Below are 9,134 nucleotides of genomic sequence, written 5' to 3' on the forward strand. Positions count from 1 at the left end.
CCCATGGGCAAAATCTTTTGTTGGTTCGCCATTCGTAATTGAATAGGGAACCACTGTAACATGGGTTTTCCCATACGTTCCCATGTCTATTCTGGTAATACATTCGCGTCTAAACCGAGGTCTAGGATTACCTAGTCCATTTCATATTCGCCAATCTGCGCCGTCAATCTAATTTCCCTCCTGGTGCGCAATGCATGCTTTCCCAATTTCTGGACTACACATGGTTCCCCTGATCCCACGCACCTGGTGATCAACTCTTGTAGTCCCTTAACTGCCTTATTATCGTGCAACAGTTTCATGCATGTCTCTAAAAAGGTAGTAAGCATAGAAGGATCCATCCCTGGCTCTGGTTGATCCTTACTACCTGAAGTAGAGGCCTCCAAAAAGCTCTTCTTAGCTTCCATGAACGTCTCTTTTGCGTGTTCTAGGTCAAACTCAGGTTCCTTTGTAGGAGCCTTGCGAACCCATGCATCTTCCTCGGGCTGCTTCCCCTTATCCTCCCATGTAGTCGCACTGCTTCTCAGCACCATATTCACATTTGGGTCTTCTTCACGCGGTTCAAATCTCATCATTTGGATATTTTGAGTCAGATTAGGCTGGAGTACCCCTTTCTCGTGCTCTGTGCGATCAACATAGGACAATCTATCATTTCATGATCAAACTGATCACAAATGAACAAGACATTCTCGCTGGATTAGTACAATCGTGAGCGTAGTGCCCTGGTCCTCCGCAATTGTAACAAATTAATTGTTCGCGGCCCCTTTCTAGGTCCATCCCTCCTTGTTCTCAACCTCGCCCCTGAAATCTAGTGCGCGCCATCCCTGTGGCTGGGTCGAGGCTTCGTGTTTCTGTCTGCATTCTATAGGCTGGGGTCCGCTCCATCATCAACTTGCAGCTACGACAAGTACGCTCATCATGGCCCACCAACCTACAAAAATTACAAAACAGCTACTGCGAAATTTGTGTATACTTCTGCAATAGATGACAATTGTCCATTGTGTGTTTTCCTCCAATCTGACAGATCGCGCACCATAGTGCGGGTATCGCACACGGCCCTGCCTGCACCTCTGGTCTCAACGGCATTGGCCCCCTTCCTGCCAAGTAATTCGCGAACACTAGACAATGATCCTTGTCATGGCCCTGGCCTTTGCACTTTATGCACCACACTTCCTCGTGCGCCTCCGGCCAAGGTGCCCTATCCTGCTTCAAGCTCTGCATTTCCAAGCAAAGATTTTGTAGCCAAGCGTGGATCTATTGAACTCCTAGCCCCGGATCCTGTATCGGTGTTTCATGCAACCTCATCGCCATTTCCAATGCTTCGGCTTGGGTTGAAAGCTTTTGTTGTGACAATGTCGTCCTCAAGTGGGGCATCAAAGACGCCAAAAACCACGCTCAATGCTATGCATCCGTTAGGGTCATATTAGCCCCATGAATCATACTCTTTAGATGCTGATCAAGATCCCATGGGGTCTCGCCTGGAAGCATCGCGATCTATTTAAACCCGATGATTGACTGCGTCTCTAATTTCGGCCAGCTAAATTCTCTGTTCAGCGCATTCTGGATCTCCGCTAGTCTTGCATTTGGGTGATCATTTGAGTGCTTGATATACCATGTCAATGCGTGATCCTGCAACACACTCATCAATGTAGCCTTCTTGATGTTGTCATATGTAACCCCTTGTGCTTCCCACACTACTCTTACCACGAACCAGAACTGATCTGGGTCCTCATTCCCTACTCCTCTGAATACAGGTAGCTTGATCGCGCTCGCCATACCGGACTGCGGGTTTGGTGGAGGTGGTGTGGGTGAAGATGGAGGTGAAGGAGGTGAAGCGAGTGGTGGCATAAGTGGAGATGGTAACTGCGGAATGCGTTGCCTTATCAAACTGACCGCACTCCTCGGAGAGACCCGAGCGAGCTCTTCCTCGCTCTCTCGCGAAGGTGAAATTAAGGGATTGTTTCCTAATTCCCCACTACCTCTATAGACCTTTCCGCTTTGTGTCGTTCCAAACATTAATGTATTCGCATCACCCATTTTTCACATAACAACATCTTAATCCCTTGAGAAAGCATCTTTCGGCCTCGCTGTAGCTCATAGTCGTGTCTATCACAAATTTAGTGATAAACCCTCCTATTACCCAGTCAAGCCAATGGTCCATAGCTCGCACGATCTTATCTTCTGATGCCTCTAGTCTGCGCACTAACTCCGGAGTCCACACTATCGGTTGATCAAGCTTGTACCTTCCTTGGCTATCAGCTAACCTCGCGATCCACTCATACAGTTCCGAAGGGAAGGACGCGAAAAAGATCTCGTGGATTTCCATATATATGTAGCGATCTAGCCACCTCTTCTATGTCACGAACTCGTGAAGCTTTTTATCCAACCACTCTTCAATTTCTTCCTTCGTAGGGTTCCAATGGCACGACATCAGACATCCCTTAGGTAGATCTCGGTCTTGGCAATAGAACCATTTGTTGGCTTGTTGGGGCCTGACCCAGGTTTAGAAGTGATTTAGCCAAACAAATCCCGAAACTACCAGCCCTTTCAGCAACAGTCCGCGGTGCGCGGACTGAGGTCTCACCCAAGGTAGTATGGGAGGGTGCTGGAACCAGGTTTCTGCACCCTAGGGATGTCTTGATGAGGTCTTAGGAAGTTCTTGAGCCCAACCTGTGCGCTTGTGCTACTCCACGCAGCCATCTAACCTTCGCGACTAGTGCGACTGCTTCCACACAGCTCTGTAAAGAGCGCGAAGATGTGCTATCTAGATCTTTGATCTTCACTATGCTATTCTTATAGATTTGGACTTAATTGTGTATACCCAATATGCTTATTAACCATTCAACATTCATACCAAGTGCGTGCAATCATAAAACCATAAAGCGATGAATAAACATAATAGAAGCATAAACACACAGATCTATGAGCAAATGCACAATATTCCATAATCAACTTATCTTTTATTAATCCTTTGTTTAGATACAATCCCAACTCCACCCTGTGCACTCAGCTGCAGGGGTCCGCGCACACAGCTGCAGACTCTACCAGGCCTCTGCGCACACAACTGCAGAGCCTTTTCCTACTACTACAACCCAAGACTCAGACTTACAGACTCATAGCTTAATCCCTTAATCGAAACCCATATTACTTCTCAAAGCTAAAAAACTGTCTTCTACCCTTAGAGCCTCACTCTATTTATACAATCCCATGGTCCGGGACCATGGGTAGGCCGACACATTCTATATTAAATTTCATTATCTTAGGGTGAAAAACCCTAGATTCTCGCGCTCCACGACCACATTTTGCGGGGTCTTCACATTACATTGACCAAAACTCGGGCTTTAAGCCACAAAAACCCACTATGGGGGGATCCGCTACCCAACATTTTGAATCTTGCAATAGACTTCAATTTGAAGAACCCAATTATCCATCTTTTCAACATCCACTTCCCCATTGTAGATAGGCAATTCAAACTTGACATCAAGCTTAATCAAAGGATACTTAGCATGTCCTTTTGGAGATCTCGAAGGAGCATGTCTAGGTGTTGAAGGAGGTGAACAAGGAGGTGAGGATGGAGGTGAAGATGAAGGTGAAGGAGGTTGTGGAGGTGAAGGCTTACTCCCATCACCACCATTACCTTTTTGTTGATTTGAACTCTCTCCTTGCAACCTTCTTTTCCTTTCAATGTACAAAACCTTCACCATCTCAAAAATATCATAGAAAGCCTTTCTGAAGCTCTCCCATCCTTAGACATCAACTCCTGTTATTCTTTACATGTCAAGAATGGTGGAGTTTCTGGAGTTTGTGATCCCCTTGAACCGATTTGAGGGTTTGGTTCTTCAAGAACTCCTTCTCCTCTCTTCAATTTAGACCTTGTAATTATACAAAAATACTTGCAAAAATTGTTAAACTTTCAAAGCAACCATGTTTTGATACCAAATTGATCTGAAATTAAAAATTGAAGGTTTCTTGAAAACGTTTGCAAGCTAATTTATGTCATGTGGGAAATGGATCGAAATTGCAAAAGAACATAAACTTAGTAATTTTAGTTAAATTTTACAGATATAATCAGAGAAAAATTGGCAACATGTAGCATCACAAAACAACAATTTGATGACAGAGTTCACCCCTCCTAGGCCACACTGCATATCTAACTTCCAAAGTTGGCCCTTTAAATTATATGCTCAAAATGTCAATTACATCAACCTAAAATGCTAAAATTACACAAATGATGATGCAATTGTGTCCAGAACACCCAAAAACCCTTGTGTAGGTTCTTCTTGGGCTCAAAATGGCTAAAAAATGGTCAAGATAGGCCTCCTTGTTCCTTTCTCTGCTATTTGTCCTGCAAAATGACCAAACTGGAAAAACTGGAAATGGATTCCCTCTTTGGTAGAACCATCAGGTGACAAATTGGCATGGGTTCGGTGACATTTCTGTTGCAATTGGTGCAATTTTTTGAATCATTAATTGTGCCAATAAGGCCTGCGCATTGACTCTTTAGCCCTCATGTTTAGTAATATGCACTCTACGTGGTTAGTAAATAAAATTCTAATTAATTTAATTGACGTATAATTTTAAAAGTGATTTGATGATTATTGACTATATTGTATTATTATAAATCTTTAGATCCTAATTGGTTTAAGGAAACAACATTTTTAGTCACTGTGTTATTAAAGATAACTAAAGATTTGAAATCCAAATTTAAAGTATATAAATAGAATTATAAATTGCCCATAAGTTGTAGTTTTGTGTGTGGTTTACTCTCCATCCTATTTTAAGGACAAAATTTCACTCATCACCTATTTTCAAGTCATTTTTTGAAAACAAAATAGCAAAAAACACATTTTTTTTACATAAATATAATTCAATTAAAGATATCTATAAAAATAAAGTTATACTTTTTAGTAATAAATTGTATGTTTTTTATTGAATATCCAAAATATATATATATAATTTTTTAAAACATAATTTAATATTTACATCCTTAAAAATATCAATATTTAAATTTAAAAAAAAATACCATCTCAATTTAACATTTAAAAAAAAATCATAACCTAATACATTAATAAGAATAACAAAAAATGTATTTTATTTGGTTATAAATATTTAAATAAATAAACATATTAAATATTTAATAGAATCAACATAATAATTTTATTTTACTTGTTTCATAAAAAATTATGAAAATCAAACAATTTTTTTTTGTGGTTTATGAACCAGGAGATCGGTGACTGCTACTTCCACGAAATATATGCATCAAGAATATGTACCCACAAGGATCACTTCCTGTCGGCTCAACCACGAAGCTTGACACCGAGAGTGTCAAAATAATTGGACCCATAACCTCTCAATACCAAATGTGCTTTAACAACGACAACTTGACTGATTAAGCTAACCTTCAAGGCTTAGAAATATGTTGTTAATGCTGTCAAAATTCGACATGTCACTTGAGGGAATTGAACCTGGGTGGCGAGGATTCCATTCCTTCCTCCCAACCACCCGAGATAACCCCAATTAACAAAAAGCCAAAATATTACCTATAATAAAGTATTCAAATGGTTGGAAAACATCTCATCACATTCTTAAACAAATTAAAGAAACTAATATTTTTAATATTTTATTAATTTACACTAAGAGGTGTTTTCCAACTTAGTATGGAGGAGATTTTGTAGTTTCCTATATTGTCTTGTTATATTATGTAAAGAAAAAAAGAAAAAAAAGAAAAAAACATTAGAAAGACTCTTTAAAGGGTAAAAGACCAGCCTAAATCCATCTTAACTCCATATCTACCAAGCGCCAAGAGAGATCAAACAACATGTCCTCACAAACATTCAAACTTAATCCATTTAACTTTTAAAAATAATAATTATCATATGTACAATTTTATTTTACTGCAATTGAGGAATATATTTTATTTCTTTCACTAGAATATGTTTTTTTATCCATAAGAATTGATATTCAGACATATTATGGCAGATGATCATATCTTGGGCAAGGGGATTTGGGTTGGAGATGGCGTAGCGGGAGAACAACGAGGGTTTCAGATAGTCACAGAGGGTGATATTCATGGAGGGGCGCAAAGGAGGGAGCTCCACTCCCTCCTACAAGGAAGCCGTAGCCAGTAGAGGTAAGAAGCCTCTAGAAAATGACATTGATACTGCAGAGGAAAGGAGAAGGAACCCAGAAGAGGAGAAAGGAGGAACCAAAACCAAGAAAAATAATGATACAAAAGACAAGGAAGAAGAAGACAAAATGCAGGGAACAAAAGACAAAAAACAAAAGGGACCATGTAAACCTAAAGTTGAGATTACACCCAGGGTAGTCCTAACTCATCCTGCTCTGAAGGCGCACAGGGATCACATGAGGACTTATGCTATCATCTGCAAATTCATGGGATTATGGCCCACTGAAAAAGCTCTACAAACATGGATCAAATACCACTGGAAACCTAAAGGAAGCATTGACCTACATCTTGGGTCAAATGGATTTTTCATGGTAGTGTTCACAAATATTGAAGATAAAGATAGAGGTTTGAAGGAGGGCCCTACTTCTATGCAGCAGTTGGCCTTTATATGCAGCCATGGATGATGAATTTTATCCGAGAGCACGAAACGTTTACTTGTGTACTAGTTTGGGTAAGGCTCTATTCTTTACCTCTTGATTACTGGAAAATAGAATCGTTAGCATCTATAGACAATAAATTAGGTCGTTTTGTCAAGGCCTCGAAAGCCACAAGAAGAGGAAAATACACTTCCTTTACAAGGATATGTGTGGAAACGGATCTATCTGGAGCCCTTTCGGATGAGGTAATATTGGAAGTTTATGATGAAGAATGGGTGCAAATAGTAGATTATGAGTATATTTCATTCAGATGTCGTAGATGCCATGAACATGGGCACCTTTTCAGAGATTGCCCCCTCAGCAAAGCAGAAAACAAGGGCAAAGCTAATACAATAAAGGATGATGATAGTTTTCACAAAGTGGTAAATAAAGGAAAAGGAGGCAAAAGAGGGCCAAAGAAACATCTAAATGAAGGGCAAAAGGTCAGTCAGAACATGTTCCAAGTTCTTGAGGAGGACGAAGCGAGTATAAAAGAAGATCAAGAAATTGAAGGAAGTCCTGAGGAAAAGGGGAAAGAGGATAATCAAAAACAAATACAGGATTTTGATAATTAGAAAGAGACTATGATAAGTGATGTAGAACTAAATATGGATCAGGAAATGACACAAAACGAAATGGAACTGGAGGACCAAGAGCTTCAAGAGATTCTTGACAAGGAACACCTAGATCTTGAAGGGTTCTTGATTCATGGAACCACGGGAGGGGTAGATTCGGTACCTCAAGAAGGGCTCAATAGAATACAACAATTGTTTTTATGGAAAACTCAGGCTAAGGGGTTTGAGAATGTAAAAAACAGTAACAAGCAGGATAATAAAGGTGTGAAAAAGATGAAAACAACCCCTGGGTTAGCAACCAGAAATCCCCCCCCAAAAAAAAAGCAGAATGAGCTCTTGATGGAGTGTGGAAAGCTAATGATAAACTCGGGTAAGATGAAATATTTAGCCAGTTACTCATTTACAAATCTTTAATTATGAAGTTCACATCTTGGAATATTAGGGGTTTAGGGAGTAAAAGAAAACAGAGAATGCTTAGTAACAGAATGAAACAAGAGGCGCCGGACATAATATTCATCCAGGAAACAAAATGTTCCATTCAAAAATTAAGACAAATTCATAGCAAATGGCCCAATATATTTGAGTCTCTAGAAGTCAAGGCAGAGAATTCAGTAGGGAGCATCCTCACTCTTTGGATTCTGAAACCCCCAAAAAATTAGCATAATAGATGCAGAGGCATCTAGGAATTATTTATCAGTAGTTATTCAGCCTGTAGGAGATAGGGATACCTATCTAGTCACGAATGTTTATGGCCCTCAAAGAACAGAGGATAAACTCAAATTTCTAGATTCCCTTGTGGATCTCAGGGACAGACATGCAGGAATTCATTGGATCATGGGAGAGGATTTCAACATGATTAAATCTCTTTCAGAAAAAAGAGGGGGAACCAGAGTTCTAAGTAAAGACTCTGTCACATTTCAAACCTTTATAGATAATATGAATCTTGTTGATACTAAAACGAACAATGGCCTCTTTACTTGGAATGATAAAAGAGGAGGAGAGGCTCATGTAGCCTCCAAATTAGATAGATTCATTATCTCAGAAGACATTATGCTTACAGATAAGGAAATAAAAGTGAGAGTTCTTCCTTTTGGAGGCTCATATCATTGGCCAGTTCAAATGGAAATCAAGGGCATAGGTACTCCCAGGAACAAACCTTTCCGATTTGAGAACATATGGCTTTCTCACCCAGAATTCATCAACAACATTGAAAAATGGTGGTCAAAAGATTTGCAGATTCACGGAACAAGAATGTTCCTTCTACATAAAAGATTAAAGCACATCAAACACAGGCTTAAGGATTGGAACAAGAATGATTTTGGCAATATTTTTGTGGGAAAAAAATCAGTAGAAATTAAAATGTAGGAACTCAATCAAGCTCTAATTACAGAAGGCTTTGATAAAGTCAAAAGTGAACAAGTTGATAGACATCATCAAGAATGGGAGAATTTGTGCAAACAAGAGGAAATATTTTGGAGGCAAAAGTCGAGAGTTCAATGGCTGAAAGAAGGAGAGCATAATAATAGATTTTTTCATAGATCTACCATGGCTAATAGAGCTCACAACAGAATCTCTTTGATCAAGGACAAGGATGGGAAGATTCATATCTCCCATGAGGATATAGATTCTGTATTGGTTCAGCACTTCCGTGGCATAACTCAGGAAAACAATTCAGACAGAGAGCAGTTCATCAGGGAAGTAACTAATCACATTCCTAAGCTGGTGTCTAAAGAGGACAATTTCATCCTTAACAGGCTAGTAATGGAAGAGGAAGTCAGTGAGGTCCTCAAAGAAATGCAGAATGGCAAAGCACCTGACCTGGATGGTTTTATTGTGGATTTCTTTAAAGTTTGCTAGAATATAGTTAAACAGGATGTTTTTAATGTTGTGGAGGATTCCAGGTTGAACAGAACTATTCTGAAAGTGCTCAATACCTCCTTCATCTCCCTAATCCCTAAA

General features: G+C 39.7%; 1 protein-coding gene across 1 annotated transcript; it reads left to right on the forward strand.

The window, feature by feature from the left end:
- Positions 1 to 8,009: 8,009 nt before the first annotated feature.
- LOC149210616 (uncharacterized) lies at positions 8,010 to 8,540 on the forward strand. Its single transcript, XM_089399019.1, has one exon. It carries the CDS (start codon positions 8,010 to 8,012, stop codon positions 8,538 to 8,540), a length of 531 nt encoding a protein of 176 aa, XP_089255145.1.
- The last annotated feature ends 594 nt before the right edge of the window (positions 8,541 to 9,134 follow it).

Source organism: Pinus tabuliformis, chromosome 1_2, assembly GCF_031772625.1.
Source record: "Pinus tabuliformis cultivar Carrire ecotype Pingquan chromosome 1_2, CPIR1, whole genome shotgun sequence".
Lineage (NCBI taxonomy): Eukaryota > Viridiplantae > Streptophyta > Pinopsida > Pinales > Pinaceae > Pinus > Pinus tabuliformis.